We start from the raw sequence: 26,089 nt of genomic DNA on the forward strand, positions 1-26,089 counted from the left end.
TTTTCCCATAATTACATATTTTTCATGTATAAAGATTCATAATTCATTCCCAGTGGCGGACTTAACATTTTTTATTTAAAGCTTCTCCACTTCACACTCACATTAATCAGTTAATACATTCCCCAATTTGAATACTACTCATATTCACACCTTCCAGTAATTCATAACTATTTTCATATTTTTACCCATAATTCCTCATTCCCATTTTCCTCATCCAAAACTTTGTAACCTTCTATCTTGGCCATTCCTGCTCCGATTCCCACCGTTCCAACTTTAATGGATTCCCCCAATTCCCACCATTTCATTTGTGTATCCCCTTTCCTCTTCCCATGATTCAAAAATTACCCACAATTCCACTTTATCAGTTTTTCCCCTCTATCTTTTCCATTCTTTATCCGATTCTGACCATTCCAACTTTAATCAATTCCCCCAATGCCCGCCACTCCATTTTTACCCACAATTCAAAAATTACCCATAATTCCACTTTTTCAGTTTTTCCCTTCTATCTTTGCCATTCTTCATCCGATTCTGACCGTTCCAACTTTCATCAATTCCCCCGATGCCCGCCACTCCATTTTTACCCACAATTCAAAAATTACCCATAATTCCACTTTTTCAGTTTTTCCCTTCTATCTTTGCCATTCTTCATCCAATTGCGACCGTTCCAACTTGAATCAATTCCCCCAATTCCCGCCATTACATGGTGGTATCTATTTTCTTCTTACCTGAATTAAAAAATTACCCACAATTCCACTTTTTCAGTTTTTCCCTTCTATCTTTTCCATTCTTCATCCGATTGTGACCGTTCCAACATTAATCAATTCCCCTGATGCCCGCCACTCCATTTTTACCCACAATTCAAAAATTACCCATAATTCCACTTTTTCAGTTTTTCCCTTCTATCTTTGCCATTCTTCATCCGATTCTGACCGTTCCAACTTTCATCAATTCCCCCGATGCCCGCCACTCCATTTTTACCCACAATTCAAAAATTACCCATAATTCCACTTTTTCAGTTTTTCCCTTCTATCTTTGCCATTCTTCATCCGATTCTGACCGTTCCAACTTTAATCAATTCCCCCAATGCCCGCCACTCCATTTTTACCCACAATTCAAAAATTACCCATAATTCCACTTTTTCAGTTTTTCCCTTCTATCTTTGCCATTCTTCATCCGATTCTGACCGTTCCAACTTTCATCAATTCCCCCGATGCCCGCCACTCCATTTTTACCCACAATTCAAAAATTACCCATAATTCCACTTTTTCAGTTTTTCCCTTCTATCTTTGCCATTCTTCATCCGATTCTGACCGTTCCAACTTTAATCAATTCCCCCAATGCCCGCCACTCCATTTTTACCCACAATTCAAAAATTACCCATAATTCCACTTTCAGTTTTTCCCTTCTATCTTCACCATTCTTCATCCGATTTTTACCGTTCTAACTTTAATCCATTCTCCCAATGCCCGCCACTCCATTTTTACTCACAATTCAAAAATTTCCCACAATTCCACTTTTTCAGTTTTTCCCTTCTACCTTTGCCATTCTTCATCCGATTGCGACCGTTCCAAGTTTAATCGATTCATCCAATTCCCCCCATTCAATGGTAGTTTGAATTTTCTTCTTTCCAGAGTTCAAAAATTACCCACAATTCCACTTTTTCAGTTTATCACTTCTATCTTTGTCATTCTTCATCCGATTCGGACCGTTCCAACTTTAATCAATTCCCCCAATTCCCACCATTCCACATCATTCAACACCTTTGCCTTCAGAGGTTACACCTTCACACGCAATTTCTTCAGAAATTGCAAATATTCTAGTTAATTAATATTATGCATCCCATAACTACAGTATATCATTTTGTTACACATAATGGATGCCTGTAATGTCATCCAAAATGGAAAAAAAATACACTGACCGTTTTTACTCCTTTTTTCAAAACACAAATAATGCAATTATTTGGTTTGACCTGTTTAACATGCTTGTGATGTTTGCATTAGATGCAACATCATCTCGCTCTGTATTAATGTTGCTAATGTTAACACATTCATTCCCTCCCTTTCTCCCTGTTGTCTCTCTTTGTCAATATCTGTAGTACACTACTGATTTAGATTACTCTCAGTACTATGATTATGCTGTGGGAGCCACTGACGTCGTTCCCACGGATGATGAGTATTCTGTGCCGCAGGTAAATGAAAAAAGGAAAATCGATCTGTCATCTTTTATTTTACAGTTCGTTATTTGGTTTGTCTTGTGTTGTCTTGTGTCTCAGTGTTATGTTTATATGCACATTGATATTCAAATTACTGATTTTTATAAGGCCCGTGACGTGAGTTCCAAGAATGCCCATCTATACAAATATGTTTATAAAAGACAAAAGATGAATAATAGCATAAATACCATAGATATTAAAATATATTAAAATATATATTAAAAGCAAATATATAAGCAAACATCCTTGGGTGAAAGAGTCACTTTTAAACAATTTAGCAAGCGGGTACGCATGCGCCACAGTAATTACTGATGCGTAATGTGCTTCACTCTTTGCGTTTGTGGACCCTACCTAACTTTGATCCATACAACAACCGAGCCTGAGCTGAACAAACTTTTTTTCTCTTTTCTGAAAAGTGGCTTCAATATGTGCCCTGGATTTCGGCACACTAAAATGTGGTGCAAGATTTATCGCTCATGTCCTCAGCTGGCACTACATTTGATACAGAATAAAACTTTCGAATCAAAAGTACAGAAAGGGAACGTGAATGTTGCACAACTTATGGCTAACAAACAAGCTAATTGAGAAGCAGTAGCTAATTGCCCTCTTGCTAGATGACGAGACCAACTGCAGGAACAACGTGGGCTCGAAGTAACAGTTTTCTCCTTGCCTTTGATAATGCTAAAGACACACATCCCATGCGTTCCTATTCTGAGGAGATGTGTTTGTTTATTGAATCTGCTTGGCCTGGCTGTCGGGGCTGCGTATCATTCACGTGAAAGTGTGAAGGAGATCGTTAATGTTGTCATCCTACAGTGACAGATAATTTAAAGGGGTTGTCGGGTCTTCGAAGGTGACTGTCATGGGTCCCATTCACTTTGAAGTTGCGAATATACAATTCTGAGGTGCTAACTAGCATTATCTTAAAATCTAAATTTGATAAGAAAAATGTATTATTTCTGTTATCAAAATCCAACTATGAATACGCACTCTGACATGGCTGTTAGATTTTTTTCATGTGCACTAAAAATCACATTAAAATACCAGCAGAAACCTTGTTAGAATTTCACATGGACCCAAGTGTTTTCACGTACCACAGAGGTACTTGTATCCCCATTTTATCCCCATTTCAGAACCGATTCTCTAGTGCTATTTTTTTAATGACGCTATGCATCATTGGGAAATATCAGATCATTTTTGTACAATAGTTCAGATCTCCACCAGTGCTAACAATAATCACAATCATATAAATATTGTTGAATTGTTAATGAAAATCGAGTGTTATCACATTATACATGCACTTTTGTTCGATCTCATTAATATTTGCAGGTGTACATAATAAAATCTATTATATATCAATATTTTAATCAAATTCATTCGGAAGAGTGTTTTTGAGCAGTAATTTTGGCTGTGATGTGGAGATGTGGAGGTATTTAATGTGCATGTAAACATAGTCAGTTTGTCAAACATCTTTTATGAGGTTTCAGCCTTCCCAGACTGAATCTCATTTTTGCATTCCAGCACGTCTTTAAAACGTCTTTATATCTCTGTGATTTTTTAAAAAGTTCAGCAATAGCAGATATAATGGCTCTGGCTATTTTATTGTGCTGCAATAAGGGCTGCTGAAAGGCAAATAATTATGTCTGCATCTGTCCCAAAATCATACGATTGACTCAACATGGATTCTGTTTCATGAAAGGCACGATCTGTGATTGTTGCATTTTAGTGTGCATATTTCCAAATGCAGCCCAAGTCTTTTTAATGGTGTATATGGTCGAATCAATCAAGCACCTAATGGGCTGTTATTGGGAAACAATATTCACATTGTGCCTTGAAATCATTCCCACTCTTGAATGTTTGTCTTGGTGTTTGTTTTGTCGCCGCCCCCTCTTCCAGAGAACCAAACGTAGTGTCTCCATGAAAAAGAAGAGGACCCGAAAGTCCCTTAGTAAAACTAAGGCCAAGCCCTTAAAGTTCTTGGCTGCCAAAAAATCACCGGCTAAAAAGTTTGCCGCTAAGAAGAAGCGACAGATGCCTGGCTACCAAGCCACAGCTCCGGCGCGACCCCGAGGCAGTTTTAGGGTAAACGCTGGAGATGGGAACAGAAAACCCATCAAGATTTTGAAGAGAAAATCTGTGATGGTAGCCCGCGAGCTCCTTAACCTCTTCCGTGTAGCAGTAGCAGAGTCTGTAGTCAGCTTGGGAGGACCCCTAGAAAAAATAACCCCCACCCCCACCCCCAACCCACCCCGGTGCAAACCTTTTGTGTTAACCCTTGCTTTATTCTTCTTTCCTTTTTTCAACATGCCTCAGCTAAACAATGTAGAAGGAGATTACAATACAGGCATTGACTACGGAACTGTAGATGATTCTCAGACTCAGTCCCCCTTTGCCACGCATGGACCCATGGAGGTAAATTTTATCTTCATTCTCATTGAAATTAAATTTTAAAAAAAGATTGGGGAAAATTTGGCCCAGGAGGATTTGGCCCCTTGCCCAAGCAGGTACCTGGTATGTAGAAAATATGCATTCTACAAAAGAATGCACATCTTGAAGCTTGAAGTCTAAAGATTTTACCCAACTCGTACTTACAGTATCTTTGGTTAGTTGGTGTTAAAATCTTTATTCAGTCCTTATAGGCTGTTAGGTTGAATTTTCTTTTCACCCTGTACATCAATTTGCCTAAAAAATGATATTAGTGTCCAATGGAAATCATTTTCTTGAAGTCTGAATGACTTGCTGGCTTTTATTAGCTAATATAAGGTTGCAAATGATACACTAAGTTAACCACCATAGAAGCTTGGTTTTGCGTGTTCTGCTCAGAATTACGATCAACAAAAACCAAAGCTTCCCCACAGCCAGCTCTAAACTTTCTTTGCTTACCGCAGCATTTGATTATGTGAATTACGTGAATGTGAAAACTCAGGCACCTTCAATTCTATCATTCGGCTCCATGGATTAGTGCCAATCAAACCTGTGTTATCACATTCTTTTTGTTGCTCCATAACATTGAGTCTTTTACATTTGAATGAAAGAAACGATTGGGCCAAATCATTGTGTGTTATCAGCAAAATCCAAATTTGTGAATTTGGCTACAATCATATGAATGCTTGAGCTTGGAAAAGACATTTATTCCAGCCTTGTTTTTAACCATATTAGTAAATGGTATGTTATGATTACAAACAAAAGAAGGCTGAAATAATATTAATTCTGTTGTGACGTACCGTATTTTTTGGACTATAAGGCACACATAAACATTTTTCGCAAAACAGCAGTTACAGTCAGGTCCGCCTGGTGTTAAAATGAAATTAAAAACATTTGCTGTCTTCGTTTGTTTCCCGTAACTCATTCACTACCATTGACGACGCTAGACGTCAAAGATCTATTTTTCGTCGGCTGGTGGTGAATCAGTTAATGTGTAGTAATGCACTGTATAACCCAGTGTTCTTTATAACTCAATGCTACCTATTAGTGAAAATTTTTTGAGACTGCATCTTTGAATATGGTGTGCCTTAAGGCCCTTGCCCACTGAGGGGCCAACGTTGGGGAGTGCCCACTAACCCACTGGCTCAGTGTTGTTCAATGTCTTAAACATTTGCTGAAATTTCAGCAGAGGTCGCCAAAATGTTGCCAGAGGTCCCTAAATGTTCAACCGCTCGTCACAATGAAATTTTGAACACTTTCAAAATGTTGTTGCGACGAGCAGAAAAACAAAAAAATGGTGACTTTTTGGCAAGTTCTGGTGACGTATTAGTGAACAATATCAATTTTAAATGAACACTGAAAAGCTAAAAAAAAAGACGATAAATTTGTTGACACTTGCCAAAGCTTTTCCCTCAGTGGGATTAATACAGTACGTACTAACTCACTCTTGACTCTCTGAGACTCTATAATGATAACACCTTTTGTATTATATAGAATTGTTACATTTGACGTTGAGATATTGACAAGTGAAATAAAACCTCATGAAATATTTCACAACAATATCTTTTTAAATACTAAAGGTGTTACCATTGTTAATTATACCAAAATATTTGCATATCACTGCCGTCGGGCCAAAACCTTGTAAGTCATAAATTAAACAACAAAAAATCTATACTGTTGTTCAGTCTACCTATGTGGGATGTTAAGTCACTTACTGATCAACAGGATGCAATGCTAGTGCAATGCTAACAAACAAATTGGTTGGGGGTCTCCTGAAAAGTGCTGATTTTGGAGATACAAGGACTCCGCCCGACGGCAGGGATAAACTTGCTTTGGTAACTTCTTAAAAAGTCCAGAATTTGCTTAACTAACAATCTGCTGGCAATTGTTTCCTTCCTTGGCTTTTTGTAACAACCCAAGGCTGTGGAGGAGGATGTTGTCGGTCAGTATGTCACCGAAGCCCCTCCTGTTACTCCGGAGCCCGCCGTTGTCCCAGAAACAGCGGAAAATGTGGACACTGGTGTGGAAGCGTATGACTTGAAGGAATATGATGACCTAAAGGAGTATGACTTGGGAGAGGTTGACAACAGGTTGTATGATTATGGGGCATATGATGAGTATGGCCCCGCCCCCTCTAAACCTTCTGCCACCTTTGACGAGGAAGTGGGGCCTGGGGTAGCTGCTGAACTGGACTTTTCTGAGAGCGCCGTAAGTATTCGCACCCTGATTTGAAGACTGAGGGTGTGTGCATGCGTGAGGGGTTTATTCTGTCTTCCCTAGTTGGCATGAGTAATGAATCACTGGCATGTTGCGTCTGGTTGGTCCTGTAGATGGTTTGCTGGTGTTTTGATTGATATCTATGAGGGATGTATGTTTGGGTTTGTTCTACCGGAATGCTTCACTTTATAGATTCTGACCCTGATATCCACATCTCACCGCCCCTAACTATCAATCAATGTAACAAACTAACTCCACCTTCAAGCAGACTTTATGATATATTCCCTTCCAATCGATTACAATTAGGCCATCAATTAAGTGGATCACCAGCCTCTAAGTCTACACTCTTAATGTCTGATGCATTTTACATTTTATTGAATATCCCCACCCAAAGAGTTCCGTTCCTGTGGTTGCAAAGTAACCTGAATTCCGGCCTTAGTCGGATTTTACTGCTAAAATTGAAATTCCTCTCAAAATTATACAATACTAGAGTGGGACCCCGGCTTACGAGATCAATCCGTACCACGGTTAGGATCGTAACGCAAATTCGCTGTAGGGCGGGAAATCCAAACCTTAGTTAGCTAATGCGTGTAAAACCCCATGTAAAAATATGAAAATTGTACACACAAATTAGAAATTTGTATCAAAATCGTATAATAAGTGCTGCTTGAATAGCAGTGAACAATTACTGTATTTTTAAAATTTCATCCATACTACTTAGTATGACACAGAATTAAAAGTATTAGTATTATTTTAAAAAAGAACAATAATTTATCTACCACTACAGTATCACCTGCTGAATCTGTTAGTATACTGGACCACTTGTGCTTTAAAATTTTCACAGAAGGCCAAATTTGTGTCAGTGGGCACAACCTTGGCCAGCAATTCAAAGGTCTCGCTCTATATATGAATGGGTTAGAAAAAAAAAAAAAAATCATCTCGTCCATTCTACCCACCACTTCTCCAGTACCAGTACAACAAGAAACGAGACCACTGATAATGGAATCCAAAATATACAGCTCACAAATAACGATTATGCATTTCTCTTTATATCTCTTTGTCTTTGGGGTTTGCATGTCAGCAATAACTTTTTCTCATTGAATATTGCTCTAGTAGTGGATTAGCATTTGCCATCCCACACAGTGTCAATGCAGTGACTGCATTGCTCCACTTCAAGCACACTCAGTCTGGGTCCACTCCTGCTCCAGATAACTAACATTTGCCTGTTTAGTCATTTTTAATCCACATTGTTATTCCTAAATCTTCCCTATGGCTCCTACATAAACAGCACATGACACCGAGGATACAGCATGATGGACCAAGCACAACGTGTCACCTCTTTGCTGTCTTTATAACCACAGGTTGCTGGAGCTGGAGGAGCTTTTGGCCAAAAGGGAGAGAAAGGAGAGCCTGCGGTGATTGAACCTGTAAGACCCTAAATTTGGTGCTCGGGGATTTGTTTCCAGAAAGATTTTACTCTCTAAAATGCCATGAATTGGAGTAAATCTATTTGCTTATTCACACGGTTTTTCTACTGCCAGTGTTTGTGGTGTGAAACAGTATTTGTTTTTTTCAAGGGCATGCTGATTGAAGGACCGCCAGGACCTCCTGGCCCAGCTGTGAGTCTTGAAAAAAATCATGATATTAAAAAGAACCCTCTGGGCTTTATTTTATTGTCACGTGAATTGAGTGCCATATTTTGCTAATGGTCTGCTAACTTACTGTTTTTTGAAAAGGGTCTTCCTGGTCCCTCAGGCCTTCAAGGACCCCCTGGTGCTGCTGGAGATCCTGGTGACAGAGTGAGTACTTAATATAACAATTTGACTTCCTGAGACCAAACTTATTCATGTGTTATGTTACATTTGCCTTTTTGTCTTAGCAAGACTGCAAAGTTAATTGCACTCAAACCCATTAGACACCATCAGGAAGGACAGAATGTCTTTTACTGGGTAAACTAGGACTATTAGGGTAGGATGAATGTGTCAAAAAGATATAGAAGAAAAACAGACATCCCTGTGGAGGATATTTATAGTTTGCCAATTTTTGGCACAAACAAGCTGAGTGTAAGTTTTCAGTTTGGTTGTTTTTCGTCAGTCTTTCTGTCAGTTATGAATTGTTGTGCTTGTAGTGGAATGCAAGCAAAAGGGAACCCTATTACGGTCATGTGAAAAAAAAGAACAAACAAGGTCCATCGATAAATGTAAATACTGAAAATCACAAAATAATGATACTCAATAGTACTAAAATCACAAAAGCCAGAAAAACAAGGAAACAACAACGCTCAACTGACAAGACTCAATACACCAGGGAACAAAATACAAACCAATTCACAAGATAATAAGGCAGACTCACAGCACAGTGCGAGGTGATGTTTTTTTTCAAGCTCTGTATATGTTTTTCAAACGATGTGTTTTATGAGCCTTTCTTGAGTTCATATAAAATAAAGCAAATTATATTTGTATACTAGAAATTAACATGGACGTTGATATAAGGTTACTTTCAATTCTAATTTACAATTGTGACATACATACCGAGGTTTCTTTAGAAAAATAATATTTCATCTATTTGAATGGGTAACGTAGTTCCTTCAGTGGTCAAAAGAGTTGGCAAAAGTGACAACATTAACCTCATGAGAATCGGCCTATTAATTTGTGTCCACTGTAGTGGCCGTTAGTTCTTAGTTTTTTGTCTTTGACTCATTGGAGCTTCTCTACTAGGTCAAGTACCCTGTGTTTGGATGATTATAAAGTAAATGTAAATAGTTCAATGAAGCAAAAATGCATTCTATGCAGTGTACAGCATGCTGATACCTACCTGCAATAACGATGTGGAAACCGTTACGGGCCATCCAACACGAGCTGGAACGCATGCCCACTAAATTACATAGGAAACAACAACAAATTGCACTCCTGTAAAATACTTTTTTCTATTTTATTTGATGTATCCTTTATATAATATTTATTCTATTTATTGTATAGTTATTACTCGGATCAGCGCTTCAAATTCCAAATAAAATAAAAATAAAGGTATTGTCTTCTGTTTCCACCCAAATTGCAACTCTCCAAAGAAGTAAAAATGCTAACGCCAAAGGCTATGCCCGTCATCAATTTGCCATGATGTGTGAAGTGCATTTCTTACTCGAATGTTGTTTTAAGTTTATTATGATCTCAGCTGCAGCTAAAGTTAATTACATCAAGCACAGGATTTCATTTTGTGTGCATACTAATCACTTAATCGGTTAGGTGACCTGGAGGTTAAAACTGCTGTGTTTGCACAATACCTGAAAAATGTCACCTCATGTCAAATTCTTCTACTGTAAAAAGTCTTTGTTTGGAAGCGCCAACTATTGACCTCATTTGAATTCACCTGTCTAATTTCCCTCACTTAATATATGGCAGTTGAATTTAAATTTTTCTTTTCTTAATCAAATAATGAAATGATTATTCTGATATTTTAGGGTCCTCCCGGTCGTGCTGGTTTGCCCGGTGCAGATGGCCTGCCTGGGCCTCCTGGTACCATGCTGATGCTGCCAGTAAGTTCTACAAATATCAAAAACTTAAACCAGAGTTATTTTTGTCCTACGGAAATAATGAGGGACAATTACTAACGCGCTGAGGAACCTTTTCATGGCCTTTGTGTGTGTATATTTGTATCTAACAGTTCCGCTTCGGTGGTGATGGTGAGAAGGGTCCGGTGGTGTCGGCTCAAGAAGCTCAAGCTCAGGCCATCCTCTCCCAGGCCAGAGTAAGTGGACCAGAACAGGCATGGAATAGAGGAAAAATAAAACAGAACGTTTTTTGTTTTGTTTTTTTAAAATCAGAAGTGATATAATCGCTTCTACTTACCTTGCAAGGGTAAAAAGATATATGCCAAACAAGACTTCTTTGAACAAATGGATATAGGAGAGGCTGTTAACCCTTTCACTCCTGTTGGGACAATACGTCCCACATATTTCCAAAAAAATGCAGTGGGTATAGGAATTTTAGCAATAATATGAAATTGCATCCCAGTGGTTTATTACACACATATCTACAGATCCTAGTGGCATTTAGCAACTTTTTTGTACACAACAAGCCAGTGCTAAGACGAATGTCAACAAGGTGGGTTGCGTTGTACAATTTCTCGTGAATTAACCAGCTAGTACTGTGGAACTATATAGAGAAAATGTGCTATTTATATATATATATATGTGTTGCTAATCTATAGCAACACATTGTAGGAACTGATTGTAGTTGTTTGGTGATAATTTTCACTTCTCTGACATTATTATTATTATTATTATTATTATTATTATTATTATTATAAAATACCAACAGTACACAAAAAAATCTCAGAGCCTGTAACGTAATGTATAGAAGTGGAAAATATTTTAAACACGTTTTCCAAGTATCCTAGACTTATAAAAATATAATAAAAGTTTTATCCCCCCCCCCAAAAAAAAAAAATAATATGTAGTGAAAGGGTTAAAATACCTCCAAGATCTTCTAGCCTGTGATGGACGAAATTGACCGGTGCAGATAATTCCTGTGTGTTTGTTTGGATTCAGGTTTGGCCTTAAAAATCATAAACCTACCCCATAATAGAATACATAGAAACAACCATATGAACTCATTCATTGCTAGTCCAATTAAAATCGGTTTTTGACTATATAGCTGACTAGTGTAAAAATGCCAATTTGATTAACATTCTTTTAATACGAAATATGACTTAAGCAGCAAAAGCCACCATCTCAGGGAGCAGTCAGTTTGCTACTTGCTGTCAACTGAAAATGACATCACATTTTCTCAGCGCTAAGGTAACGACCATTCATGACTCATCTTGCAAATGTCACATGACCAATCCCAAAAAAAGGATAAAATCATACTGCTGTGTTTAGACCAGTTGGAGCACTAATAGGTTTTTGAAGATATGTGTTTGAAAATCTTTACTTTCTTTATGGATTCAGTACATAAATCAATGTTACTGTTTCGCTTTTCAATTTACCTTGCAGTTGGCTATGCGGGGACCCCCGGGGCCAATGGGTTTGACAGGAAGATCGGGGCCTGTAGTGAGTAACTTTTTTCAACTGTTCACCTTTATGATTTGTTTTGTGCATCTTGCATCTCCTTAAAACACACACTCAAAGAAAACATCTTTTATGAAATGTGTTTTTACTCTGGCAAATGTTGACATGATGTTTTCCTTTTATTGTTCATTCTGATCATTAGGTATTGTTGCTGTCACAAAGTTCAAACCAGATCATTTGTATAGAAATGTTGTTGGATCACCACTATGACACAGTGGCAGTGTGCTTGTTACTATCTTGGTGGTACTTTCTGCCTAGGAAATGTACTTCTGTTTACTCCCTCTGCCTTTTATCTTTTTGGACTTGTTGACACACGATCTACTCATTATCTGCTCAAAAAGCACACTGACAGGGCTTCTGTGAAATCTGCCTTTCACTGGCTTCAGTCCAAGAGTAATAACCTAAAAAAAAAAAAAATCTGTATTGTGTGTGTATTCTGCTCTGAATTGTCAGCCCCCTAAACATTCTATTTGTCCATATTTTGTTGCGTTTGAGACATTTTGGACTTTATATATGACATGAATGCAACAACCATTGAAATACACATATTTTAAACAAGTACAATAGTTTCAATGTTATATTTTTATATCACTGGTTGCTAGCGGTGTCCCTAATTAGCTCTTGGACATCTTTTTGAGGTCGTACAGAGGGATTTATTGTAGCTAAATACTTCCCCCTAGTGGTGATATTTGAGCACCTCCTGCCAGTTTTGGGAGAAATGTTAAGGATGACAATTTTCGAGACAACTTTGAATTCTCCTATCTCCTGTCAAGGGTCTTCCCGGTTCAACTGGATTGAAAGGTGAAAGTGGTGATCCCGGTCCTCAGGTGAGAAGAATATATTAAAAAAAAAAAAAAAAACAAGTAAATGCCACATCCAATGTCACTGCTGTTCTTATGTATCAACTAGGGGCCCCGTGGTGTCCAAGGGCCACCAGGTCAAACTGGAAAATCTGGCAAAAGGGTGAGTGAACTCAATGACCCCTGTCCAACTCTTAATGTAGCAAATGTTAGAATATCTCTGTTTGTTGTGTGTAGGGTTGTTTGTACCTGCTGCTCAAACTCTGAGAGGATTATTTACAACCCAACAAACATTCGCTTGATAAGTACTTAAAGACCCGTGCAGCTTTCAATCCTCGGATCAATTGCCGGCTTGTTTAAGCTGTCTGAAAATGTCAAAGTGAGTCAGAAACCGAATAGGGGACGTGTGGGCCCATGTGTGTCACGGGCCAAGCGCCTTGACCTAATTGGTCAATAATAAACATAAACCAATTGTCGGCAAATCAGTAGTAATCTTAATTTGTGCATCTCTATTATCTTGATTTTAACCTGCATTTTTTTAAACATTTTTTTTATATAATGGTACAACCATAATCCAACGGTCATTTTTATTTTTATTTTTGTTGCTAAATTTAGTTCGTACTCTAAATCTTTATGATCAAAGTGACGTGTTTTTTTTCTATCTAGGGCCGTGCCGGAGCTGACGGTGCACGTGGGATGCCCGGAGAGCCAGGAAGCAAGGTATTGTGCAATACATTTTTAATTTTTGCTAAATAAATAAAAAGCTATTCACTAATTCTATGAATGTATGTATTGATGTACAGTATGTATGGATGAATGAATGTGTTTATTTATCTTATATTTTTTTTACCGTGCTTTACATTGAAAATACTTTTCCTTATAAAACAGGGTGACCGAGGCTTTGATGGACTCCCTGGGCTGCCTGGTGAAAAAGGACATAGGGTAAGTAATAATAACATTTTATTTCACAAAATAATTTGTAATTTGTTCCCCAAGGTTTTTTTTTTCTATCTACCTTTTTTCTATCTATTCTCATTTGATCATGTTCAAATTGCATTCTGAGCCTGAACTAAAAAAAGAATATACTTCGATTTCTTCTTTGTGTTACATTTAAAAATGATGTGAAAACTAAATTTCATTTTGACTGCTCGTATGTACTACTTGTGCTGTAATAGATTTCATTATCTCAAAGAAAATTAAGAAATGCCTTACATGAAATAAGTGTAATTCCAAACTATATCAAACCATGTTAGATTCTTGATGACTTGTTAAAATGTACTAATATACTTGATTACTATAATTATGTAAAACAAAGTACTGTGTACATTGTGAATTAATCGTAATCTTCCATTTCCCATTTTTTTGCAGGGTGAACCAGGACCAATGGGACCCCCAGGTTCTCCTGGAGAGGATGGACAGAGAGTAAATACTTTCTGTTTTAGGGGAAAATACTAAACTGAAATCATCCAATTATATTTCTCCTTATACTTATGTTTTCATTGAAACTTGATTTCAAGAATCTACTAAAGTGTCTATTTTTCTCCAAAGGGTGAGGATGGAGAGATCGGACCAAGAGGGTTGGCTGGCGAGAGTGTAAGTCCCCCCCCAAAACTGTATGTTTTTTTTTTATGTTGCAATACCAAAAGTATCCATCAGGGGCATGTGCTTTTCAAAACCATCAGCATGTTTCAAACTTTAATAATAATATCATTATCTCATTTTGTAGGGTCCAAGAGGTCTGCTGGGACCTCGCGGTTCCCCTGGACCTCCTGGCTCACCTGTATGTACCAACAGCATTGTCACTTTACTGATCTAACTCTTCTTGATATCACTCAATCATATTAATCCTCTTTTATTTTTTTATCGCAGGGTGTCGCTGGAGTTGATGGGCCTCCAGGTCCAAAAGGCAACATGGTAAGAACATGTTTTTGTCTCCGTGTATCTTTAAAACATTTCCTTTCAGCTTTTAAAGCACCATCGTTTGTGACGGTAGTTCTTTGACTGTTCCTGCAACTTTGCGGTATCTACGTTGAGCTGTTAACATTCCTTTGGGATTCACAGATGCGAGGTCAGAGGTCATCCCAATGCCTCAAAGCACCTACAGAGGAGAACCGTCATTTGCTTACATACTACCATGTCATCATGATGTTAGATCATAATTGTTATGACATTTTCCTTAAATAACATCAGAAGGATGGTCTTAAAGGAGAAAAGTTCACTTGAATCCCTTTATATATGTGTATTTACTTTCATTAATATAAACTCTTTTGTTGATGCGCAACCCAAGTGCCACTTTTGGATTGCATGCAGGTTTTGTTTTGTATTTATTTTGCCCACTATTCTTCATTTTGTTTAGGGACCACAAGGAGAACCAGGACCACCAGGCCAACAGGGTATTTCAGGGACTCAGGTAAACTCATTAATCATACTTGCAAACTCAAGTCAAAACAAAGACTGTGTCAAAGCTTCAATTTGGTACCATCCCATTCATGATAATGGAATCCCTACAAGCGTGGCACACCTCCTGGAGCAAGCTTATGTGCTTTGAATGACAATCCTACTGCAGATAAACATGCACAAATTTTCATCAAGCTGTCCCACATAAATATTAAATTCTAATATGCCTCCTGATCCCCTCTTATTTAAGACACACGCACAAGCTTAACATTCATTTTCCAGCTAATTCACAATGCCAACAGACTCGACTGCTGATTCTATGACTATGTTGTCATGGCGACCATTTCTGTGTGTCTATTTACTTCATAGGGTCTTCCCGGTCCCCAAGGCCCTATCGGACCACCTGGTGAAAAAGTAAGTTCTGATTATTTGTTAATCACATGTATACTGTTAGATGTGCATCATTTAATAGGGAAATTGTTTGTTGAAGCTCTCTTATAACAACATACTTTATTGTAAACCATACGTTTTTTGTTTTTGTTTTTTGACAGGGACCCCAGGGCAGGTCAGGGTTACCCGGACTGCCTGGTGCTGACGGACCCCCTGTATGTGCTTTTATTACCTGTATTCATGCAGAAATTTAATATTAGATACACATAATCTGGAGCTTCTGAACAATAGAAAATAATTTTTGTGTGTACTTAAGCAATTTAGATGACATATTTTGAAGAGTGGTAGTAAACAAGGGTAGATCGTATGTTTCATTGATGTATTTAATGTAGTTGATGCATAGGGCCAGGGTTAGGGGTTGGGTTAGGGTTAGGGTTAAATTTCAATTTTTTCTTCACATCTGTAATATCTGTAGATCTGTATTTGTATTTATAATGTGCATTCATAACTTTTATATCATTCCGTATTGTTCTCAATTGCATTGTCAGCTCTTTGAGTGACATTGCCTGATGTTCACAGAACTCAAATTTGGTGTGTAAACAAATTATCCAAAAAACAAGATGCCCTGCTGTAATCTTGCAAGTTTCATATTGGCTCTCATTCTATGAGGATAGCATTACATTGTAAACATCAAGGAAAAATGTGCTATTCCATTTTATCTCTCCGATGATTTACTTATAAGGATCCAATCTTCGTCTTATGTTTTTAGCCTCATAGACCTCTTGCCAGTCCGCAGAGATATTTTGTTATTTTACTGTTTTATGTGAGCTGTTATATCTGATTATGTTTTTACAGGGTCATCCTGGCAAGGAGGGTCCCGCCGGAGAGAAAGGAGCCCAAGTAGGTACCTTTGGGAAGTTAGTTGATTTTTTTTTTTTTACCAAGATGAATCAAAATAAATATCAAATACATGATTAAGATGCAATCAAACATTTCCAGTTTTGTTATATAAAAGATAACATGCATAGTAGGTGTACTGGACACGGCAAATTGCCCTTAGGTGTGATTGTGAGTGTGAAGGCTGTCCCCCACCTTCAAGAATGATGAATGAAGCTGCATTATAAGAACATCTAATGGGTTTTTATCTCAGAAAGTTACATCTTCATAGAACTACATGAATGCAAAGCCTTGATGTTATTCTTCTTTCAGGGTCCAGTGGGTCCCCAGGGTCCAATCGGCTATCCTGGTCCTCGTGGTGTCAAGGTAGCATCCTTGAGAAATTTTCTTGCCCAGTGATATTTTTCAATTGGTGTTTTGTGTCGAGCCAAGCTTCATTTGATGAGATAAATAAAGTGGTTCCTGTCCAACAGGGTGCTGATGGTGTGAGGGGGTTGAAAGGCTCAAAAGGAGAAAAGGTAAGATCAAGATGCTAAATGGGATCAACAATATATTTTAAAGCTGTGCATTTTCAAATCAAATCCTAATCCCACTTTGTTTTTCCACGTTCAAATGTTTCACACCACAATAAAGAAGACTTATTGCATTTTCACAAAACCAGGTTGATGAAAGTAGATGTCCATTTTGAATTTCTACGAAAAAAAAACATGGTCTCAATTTTAATTTCCTAGCAGCCGCAAGGTTCAAATTGTATAAAAGTGTATGAAAATAAAGTATTAGGAGAACATGTGCATCATTGAAAGATTTTACCTCTGAAAAGAGTTGGATCCCAGGGATTCTAACAGAAATGGTTCCAAAAAATCATGCCGTATAAAGGACAAAAATAAAGGTTCAAACTGTATTTAGAAAATGTGAGCAAAAACCAACAACAGATATTAACAAATGTCAGTTAAATGTCTTTAAAAAAAATAGAATGAACTTACATGTGCCTCCGTAATCATTTTCTTCATAGATTTGATATAATGGTCTATTTTGATAGAAAAGTCTGCTCTGCTTCAATATGTCAACATATATTGTAAAAATTGTTTGCCAGTTGGCAAAAACTAGGGATGGGAACCTGAGAAGTGTGTGTGTGTGTGTATATATATATATATATATATATATATATATATATATATATATATATATATATATATATATATTGGCTGAATCGTTTTCAAAAAATGCCTTTAAAAATGTTTTGATAAAACGATACCATGGCTTTTGTAATGTTTCTGAAGTGAATTAGACAATCGAAACAAAGTTTGAGGAGCCCGCCTGTTAACATATTCAAACTAGAGCTTCTGTAACTTGAGCCTGTCTTTGCCCTCCTCACGTCCGTCTGAATCCTTTGAGCTATCGCCTGGCAGAGGTCAGACGATGGCCTCCTCCGGTGGAGACAAAGGCGGCGTGCATGCGAAGCTGTCGTGCTCAAGGCATCTCACTTTCAAAGAACCGTTCACTTCATCTCGAGACGTTTGAAGTGTTTGCGTGCGTGTCACTACGCAGAATTTCAACGCATTCATCTGTGAAGTATCAAGAGATGGTCACTTGAGATCGATACAAGTTATATTGAATGAAGTACATGATCTGACTGTGTGATGCTGTTGTTACCATAGGGACAGGTATGCATGTATGCATAGTTCCTGAATCATTAAAGCTTGTGGTAAAGGGTTTGGCATGAATAAGGGATGGGCTTTACCTCATGCGTGTGTGTTTGAGCATATGTGATGTAAGAAAGCAATGCTAAATAATCTTATCAAATAAAATGATCAAGGACAGGAATTGAGTTTAGGCTATACGCACATTTAAATTAGGATTACAAGTTTTAGTGTTGTTTGCGGCTGTGCTAAATCAATTGCTGCATGGAGTCATACAATATGCAATGTGGTTTCACAATATGACCTGCAGGTGGAAGCATAAATTATTCCATGTATAGGGTAGGTGTCATAAAGATCGTGACTAGATAGCATAACTCATCTGATTTTTTTTTTTTTTTTTTTGCTTGCTTGCACAGACGCAATGAGCAATTCTAGAAACATGCTGTAGGTTGTTCTTGTTTTCTTATAGGGTGAAGATGGTTTCCCGGGTTTCAAAGGTGACATGGGAATCAAAGGAGATCGGGTGAGGACGAGTTCAGACTTCTCATAGAAAAGCTTCTTCTTAATCTTCATCTTGACCATTTTGCTTAATATGGCATCAGGGTGAGGTTGGCATGTTGGGGCCCCGTGGAGAGGATGGTCCTGAGGGTCCCAAAGGAAGAGCAGGCCCCAATGGAGAATCAGGTCCCATTGGTCCTGCTGGAGAAAAGGTATAATCTCAGGTGGTAGTCTGCACCTTTTTGAAAATTATTTGGAGCTATTGTGGTTTCATGGTCTATTATTACTCAGGGTAAACTGGGGGTGCCAGGATTGCCAGGATATCCAGGAAGACAAGGACCTAAGGTAATTACTCATTTTATGTTTTTTAATAATTCAACAAAATGACGTGAAATAATTCAACACATTTGCGCTTCATGTTCCCAATGCAACTTAATGTGGATGTCACATTCTGGTAAGATGGTCATAAATCGTCTGCTCATATAATTAGCTGCAGCAATTCTGCTATCCTGTCTTTTTTTTGGCTCGTGGCCCTCTTATGTAGTTGTGCATGTGTTTCTAATATATTCATTTAACCCTTGAGGCAATTTAACATTTGGTGAACGTTTAATTGCTTAAGCAGCATAAAAAGTGTTGAAACAAATAATACAATAATGTATTTTATATTTTCATCACATTAGCTTTTTTTCAATAACATCTGGTCTAACTATATGGATAAAAAGCCTGTAAAAAAAGTGGTAATAATTCATACTTTTTACTGTTGGCTTTCAACATATCATCTTTTCAACAATGTCAGCTATAACAATATCCAATTAATATAAAAAAAGTTGTATTTTATCAATTAATAGTATATCCTCAATCCTCAATTAATAGTATATGTAAGTTCACATGTGATATATAGTTGACAATCTCAATTCCCAATATATGATGTAATAATAGGAAAAATAATTATTTCACAACAGTAACAATATTAATAACAATATTATATACAATTGTTATTATTATTACTATGTACATAAAAAGTATAGCCTGACATTTGTATTCATTATGGAAAAATAGAGGGTCATAAACTAGTGCACATCTAAGACTGCATAATTTTTACACCAAAATAATGTTATTCAAGAAGAACATGTTAAATTATAGTGAGGAAAGTCATGTGTATAATGTGAATTCAGATTCATATTAAAACAAAACTACCACTCATTATATACCAGGAACAAACTCCTTTTCTATAATAGGTAGAAGTGTTCCAAAAAAACTTCCTAAATGCATGTAATTAGGGATCATATCTGTGTGATGCCCTTTGTAATATGTCCTTTTCTTTGAATTTTTGATAGGGCTCCAGTGGTTTCCCTGGATTCCCAGGAGCTAACGGAGAGAAAGGTGCCAGGGTAAGAGACACATTTTCTCCTCATGCGTAGCTATAGAATTTTATTTAACTGAGAAAACAAACATTAAAACATTCTTATTGATTCTATAGGGCTAACATAAGATGAACAATGATGAAGAGTGACAAACAAGCACTGTCTCTTCTGTCTTTTTTTATTGTTGGCTATCTAATAGGGTGTTGCAGGCAAACCTGGTCCAAGAGGACAAAGGGGTCCAACGGTATGTAACAATCAACCCATCATTTCTACTTTGTTGTATCTACTTTGGTTATGTTATGACTATACATTGCTTTTTCTGCAGGGTCCCCGTGGGGCCCGAGGAGCCAGAGGCCCAACAGGAAAACCAGGCCCCAAGGTATAATATTTTAATATTATTTATTTATATTTTTTAGCCTGAGACATTCTGTTCCATTTATTTATTTGTTTGTTCATTTAAATTCAAATTTTTGGCTCAAGGGGGGTCTAAAAATGGTACTAATTAACTAATCAATCACTTTAGTACCTTGTCGATTACTTTAGTGCTTGCGTACAAAAATAATGACTTTACTGCCGAGAGCAATGGGGCGGGCCCCCCTGGGGGGTCGCAAGGTAATGCCAGGGGAGGCGTGGATGACCCCATGTCATGTGAAGTTTAATTGCAATCAAATGAGAATTATTATATTTTTATTATTTTTTATTTCAGGCACTTTGATGCACTTGGTTATTTTTTTATTGATTATTTTTTATGAAATATTTTAGACTAAGCTGTCACCTGTATAACACTGTAAAAAATAACTAAAAGTTGTTGAAAGTTGATTCATATTGTTTTTCTTTGTGTTAATTTTAAAAAGGATACAGGTTTAAGTATACTTATACAATTATTATAGATAATAATCGTATTTATAGTCAGCACGTTGGGGGTGGGGGGGGTGGGGGGTTCTAAACGCATTAGCTATTTCACATAGGTTTGGATTGCCCGTCATACGGTGAATTCGCCTTACACGAAGGGTTACCCTAAACCCTAACCCTAACCCTAACCCGGATATATATATATAATTTTGGGCTTGAATAACATCAATCAGACATATGAAAACTTCAAATAATATCTTATAAATGGAGAGAGTTTGGGGTGATGCATAAGAAAGTGTAAAAGATGATCATATGTTGTTGTTCCGTCTTACAGGGAACATCAGGCAATGACGGTCCTCCAGGCCCGCCGGGTGAGAGAGTAAGTCCATGATGCATGAGTCTGATCAACAAAAAAGCAATTTGGCTGGACCGTTCAGTAATCTTACATTTCTACATATTGATTTGGAAACTAGTTGCTGTTCAAAACTATGTTTGGGCAGGTAGGGAATTACCCTTTAAATCCATTTACCTTTTACTTTTTTGCCTCTTTTTTTATACTGAATGAGGGGACTTACTATATGTATAATACTTTTGCAGTGTCAAGAAAAAAAAAACTTAATTAAAGAACCCTGCAAGCCTAACTACACTTTATGGTGGTTAAAATAAAGTCTAATGGAGTGTGTTGGCCGATCTGGCACCTTGCTGGTAATAAACTATTGATTTGAAAGTACTTTTAATGGACGGTTATTAATATTAAATTTAACACGTTTTGGACTTTAACCCTGCTCATATTTGACTTCCACATCTGCCTTATTTATTTGCTTTGACTACCTCTTCATAATTGTTCAGATTCCAACATCTTATTAACTACAACAGTGACATTATTTTTATGGCACTATTAAAACTAAACTGTATGAACTGCCTAATAAAGACTCTCCTGATGGCCATTTTAATTCGGGATTATTGGGAATGAAAAAGTACATATATATTCATTATTCATTCAATCTTGTGGTGCATCAAAAACACTAATAAAACATATATAGTTATGTAAATGATAATGTTTCCTTCCACAATATTGTCATCGGTCTGACAGTTTATACATTTATTATAGGGACCTCAAGGACCACAGGGGCCTGTGGGCTTCCCTGGACCAAAGGGACCACCCGTAAGTAGTTTGCAAGATTTACACTTTTTCATCAAATGTAAATGAATCCACTTGAAAGCAATACGGAATGAGAAACAATTCATTGCTATTGTTTATTAAAACAGCAGCCCAGCACAGCAGCTGATTTGTGATGTTCATTCACCTCAGTAGTACCGAGAAGTATGCATAATTCTATAAAATGATGGTTGGGGGAAGCAAGCACATTCCCATTATTTTCTTTCAGCCATGTAATAGTCAATTGGGCCATTTATTGTAATGTTTCTGTCTAGACAGATATTCCTTATTTTGGTGCGCCATATGGCTCACATAAATTTCTGTAACTAAAATGAATCACCTGGTGTTATTATTTTTGCACTGATGATGACCACTGTCTACATCGTGAATGAGAGAACGAATTTTGTCGAAATAGGGACCACCTGGAAAGGACGGACTTCCCGGACATCCTGGCCAGCGTGGCGAGACAGTAAGTACTTCCATAATGTATTCTATATTTCATACTTTCTGTTATAAGGCACACAGCATGAAGCAGCAGTTTGTGTCAGATTTCTATGATTAAGTTCCTGCTTTGACAGGAGGTAACAATTCATCTTTACACTAGTGGTGATATTCCGGCAGACATGAGTTTAATCCAACAATAATAAAAGCAAAGTTGGAGTCTGTCACATTCATTGCAATGACCCTCTCGCCACTTTTATTCCCTACTTGAAATGCATCCACATTTGGACAAGGCTCAGAGAACTATAAGTTCTTCTAAAAGCTCACACATCATCGCAACATATGATACCCTCCGTTTTTGCTATCTGAACTATGGTATATACTCTTCATTAGAATGTTTATAGTCCTGGATTTATATTTGAAGCATGTGCTCCGCAGGCATCCAATATATGGATTGATTACAGCAATAAACTCAGCTCACGGGCGTCTCGGCCCATCAGCACAAGTTGCATCGCAGGAAGTGCATATAAAGATTCGAGTGTTTCTCACAGAGGCAAGATGGGTCTCTGTTTCCACAAATGGCAAGCTAGCTAGCAAGTCCCTTTGAAGTTGCCACCAAATCACCCAGAGTCCCTCGTCTGGAATGTCCTTTCACAAACGAGTTACATTAATTGACAAAGCAACCAATAATGTTCGGAAGCACCAATAATCTGACCCTTTAGCGCGACATCAAACATAAACGAGATGGACGAAAAGCAGTACCAACACGGGAGTGCATACTGTACTGTATGTTCCTCACGTACCTCATGGCAGGTAGATCATCATGTCATCCAAACATCGGCGAATAATCCAAATATAATCAATGGTCAGTTCTGGAATATCTTTCTTTAATGAGTCTATTTTTACTTATAATTTAATGGTTTCATTCAAGTCCATTCAAGTGTCAAGAAATGATTCATTGTTTTTGTTTAAAATGATAATGTATTGTAATAATTCAATATAATAGACTATAATGATGTTTGTTTGGATCCCTCCTCAACGTCATCACTCGTGACTTTTGCCTACCATTGATGGCACGTCATGTACATGACAAATCAGTCTGGGACATAAAAATTTCTATTTTATGCTAGTGTTTTGGAATGAGGAATGAAATCTGAAAAACCTGAAGATAAATAGTTGATTGCGTCCTCATGCAAACAACATATTTGGAGCAGCTTCTAATTTCTGCAATACTGACGCGTTATGTCTTACTAGGAAAGAAAAATCAAAACAACTCTCTCATTTTTGAAGAGACTTAAGTATAGAATTCGAGTATCTAAAATGTCAATGTATACAGGTTAGAAACTTTACCAGAAAAAGGACAAGCACTATAGATGAATTTTGCAACACCAGCCATTTTTTTAATGGGAAAACTCACAAAGGGTACTTTGCCCTATGAAGGTTAAAGAATGTTCAAGCATATCCAAAGGGAATACTGTGCTGCGTAAACCAATCAAGCCCTTCTGTGAACTTATTCAGCAGCGTTTTTTTCACAACTAATTGTTCAGTAGCTTGCGCTCCGCTCCCCCGAGAAGTCTGTGTGTGTACACAAGTGTGTGTGCATAGGTGAGTGGTTTCCTTTAAGATGACATTCAAACTGTTCCTGAAACAAAAAGCAGACATCCCCCGAGATCATAGTTATGAAGGTAGTTTAAAAGAGTGAGATCTTCTATGCAGGAGTTGAAGTGATGCTGCTTAGGAAATCTGTCAGCGAGCTATATTATGTTTTAAGCTTTTAGCTATGCTCATTGTAACAAAATACATCCACATTTAGGGCAATATGGTATATAATGGTTTGCATAGTGGTAAAGGTGCAGGGATGTTGCATTTGTGTGAATATTTTACTTTTGCGGCTTTTATTAATGGTGTCTGTATTTTCTTCCAGGGTTTTCAAGGAAAAACTGGTCCACCAGGCCCAGGTGGTGTTGTTGGGCCCCAGGTAAAAAAACAAAATACAACAATATAATATGTACCTTACACTATCTTGGACTCGCTGATAAATAAATGGCATATCCAACCTTGTTATAACCTTTCAGGGACCTACTGGGGAGACTGGTCCTGTTGGTGAAAGAGGTCACCCTGGACCTCCTGGTCCACCCGGAGAACAAGGTCTACCTGGAGCTGCTGGCAAAGAGGGAGCAAAGGTCAGTTAAGAATGCACCAATTTATAGCAATGTGATACAGTCCTGACTAAACCTGAAGTGGACATTTTAAATCCAATATGCATTACACAAAACAAATTATTCGAAATGTTTTGGCTATGTTCAGCATTTGCTCGCCATTAGAGACAGCCAGAAGACATTTTGTAGAAACAACTCCCTTGACTTTGTGTAACACTTAACCTCCATTGCATCCCTCCTCGCGCCAGTCTTGTGCTTTCATTTCCACCCCCGTCTTCTCTAAAACAGACAATCTAATCAAGTCTGTCAGTTAACTCCAAACACTTTACTACTCCCAGACCCATTTTCCTCACTTGTTTTCTCTCAGGCCTCTGTTTTAGTATGCCAGGGACACTTTGCTGAAGTCCAAGCAGCAGAGTCTAAATCCTTTTATAAGCCCCAAAGGCGCTCCTGCGGCTGTGCCTCCCTGTTTGGAGCTCACTCATTGAGAAGAACAAAGCTAGAAGAAACGTTCTTGCTAAAGAAAAAAGAGATTTGATGTCATTGTGATCGCTACAGCTTATTTTTCCAGATAGTTTCACTTGAGCCACTCAAATAGCACAATAACCATTTTTTTCTGCTTGAAAATACCAGGGTTGCGATTGGCTGACATTCACGAAAAAGTGTACCCCGCCTATATCATGGATGGATGGTTGGATGAATGAATGAATTGATGGATATAGACTCAACTGTAATTTGTGTATTATTTGTCTATATATATATATATATATATATATATATATATATATATATATATATATATATATATATATATATATATATATTATACATCAATCACTGATGTCATTTATCGGTCCTGCAAATTATATGTTGTATGGATGTTTCAAGGAGCTTCATTACGCGTTATTTTATTTGCAATAATGTTACTTTTAATGTCAAGCTATAGCAAATATGCTTGATTTTATAAATAATATATACAAATTGTTGATACACTATGAACATCATAAAAGTATAGTTTATATATGACTATAATACATAAACCTGTTTATATGAACGAGTTCCTAAAGTAGCACCAGTCTTAGACACTTGATCCAGCTTAAGTGTTGGGTATGATATTCCATAAAATATAGCCTTTATATTCCAAATAGTTCCCACAATAGTATTCTCAATTCATTCCAGAAGATAAATACTAAATTAACTAAATCCGGAACTTATTAACGAACACATAACATTGCATTAAAGTCACAACACGATTGTTTTTGTTGTGTATTCAGGGAGACCCCGGACCCCAGGGTACATCTGGTAAGGACGGTCCCCCCGGTCTCCGAGGTTTTCCAGGCGAGAGAGGTCTACCTGGTGCCACGGTAAGAGCTTGACTTCATGTGAACATATTCATCACTCCTTCCCTCAGTGTTTGCTATAAGAGCAGGTGTCAGAACTTTACTCCATAACAAATGACCTAGCAGCTATCTCCGGCTATTCACTTATTTAGAGACAGCAGCACTGGCGTTTAATCTTCTGTAGAGGAAATGCAACGTGACATGGAACAAATGAAGTCTTGTGCTGCAATGCAT

The 26,089-nt window shown here is 37.5% G+C and overlaps 1 protein-coding gene across 2 annotated transcripts in view; it reads left to right on the top strand.

Moving 5' to 3' along the window:
• The window catches only part of col11a1a (collagen, type XI, alpha 1a), a 67,459-nt gene that overhangs the window by 22,637 nt on the left and 18,733 nt on the right, over window positions 1-26,089 (top strand). The window contains exons 6-40 of one of the 2 annotated variants that reach the window (XM_088402113.1): window positions 2,096-2,188; window positions 4,526-4,624; window positions 6,557-6,844; window positions 8,215-8,280; window positions 8,431-8,472; window positions 8,590-8,652; window positions 10,311-10,385; window positions 10,514-10,597; window positions 11,844-11,900; window positions 12,692-12,745; window positions 12,828-12,881; window positions 13,385-13,438; window positions 13,607-13,660; window positions 14,087-14,140; window positions 14,267-14,311; window positions 14,445-14,498; window positions 14,588-14,632; window positions 15,075-15,128; window positions 15,485-15,529; window positions 15,667-15,720; window positions 16,361-16,405; window positions 16,715-16,768; window positions 16,876-16,920; window positions 18,512-18,565; window positions 18,645-18,752; window positions 18,832-18,885; window positions 19,878-19,931; window positions 20,104-20,148; window positions 20,230-20,283; window positions 21,091-21,135; window positions 21,868-21,921; window positions 22,331-22,384; window positions 24,281-24,334; window positions 24,432-24,539; window positions 25,790-25,879. In XM_088402113.1, coding sequence (XP_088258239.1) covers window positions 2,096-2,188; window positions 4,526-4,624; window positions 6,557-6,844; window positions 8,215-8,280; window positions 8,431-8,472; window positions 8,590-8,652; window positions 10,311-10,385; window positions 10,514-10,597; window positions 11,844-11,900; window positions 12,692-12,745; window positions 12,828-12,881; window positions 13,385-13,438; window positions 13,607-13,660; window positions 14,087-14,140; window positions 14,267-14,311; window positions 14,445-14,498; window positions 14,588-14,632; window positions 15,075-15,128; window positions 15,485-15,529; window positions 15,667-15,720; window positions 16,361-16,405; window positions 16,715-16,768; window positions 16,876-16,920; window positions 18,512-18,565; window positions 18,645-18,752; window positions 18,832-18,885; window positions 19,878-19,931; window positions 20,104-20,148; window positions 20,230-20,283; window positions 21,091-21,135; window positions 21,868-21,921; window positions 22,331-22,384; window positions 24,281-24,334; window positions 24,432-24,539; window positions 25,790-25,879 — 2,352 coding nt within the window. The remainder of the gene's footprint in view (window positions 1-2,095; window positions 2,189-4,525; window positions 4,625-6,556; window positions 6,845-8,214; window positions 8,281-8,430; window positions 8,473-8,589; window positions 8,653-10,310; window positions 10,386-10,513; window positions 10,598-11,843; window positions 11,901-12,691; window positions 12,746-12,827; window positions 12,882-13,384; window positions 13,439-13,606; window positions 13,661-14,086; window positions 14,141-14,266; window positions 14,312-14,444; window positions 14,499-14,587; window positions 14,633-15,074; window positions 15,129-15,484; window positions 15,530-15,666; window positions 15,721-16,360; window positions 16,406-16,714; window positions 16,769-16,875; window positions 16,921-18,511; window positions 18,566-18,644; window positions 18,753-18,831; window positions 18,886-19,877; window positions 19,932-20,103; window positions 20,149-20,229; window positions 20,284-21,090; window positions 21,136-21,867; window positions 21,922-22,330; window positions 22,385-24,280; window positions 24,335-24,431; window positions 24,540-25,789; window positions 25,880-26,089) is intronic. The other variant, XM_088402114.1, reaches the window with a different exon arrangement.

This window comes from Hippichthys cyanospilos, chromosome 19 (assembly GCF_059441005.1).
Source record: "Hippichthys cyanospilos isolate Australia breed blue-spotted pipefish chromosome 19, RoL_Hcya_1.0, whole genome shotgun sequence".
Classification (NCBI taxonomy): Eukaryota; Metazoa; Chordata; class Actinopteri; order Syngnathiformes; family Syngnathidae; genus Hippichthys; species Hippichthys cyanospilos.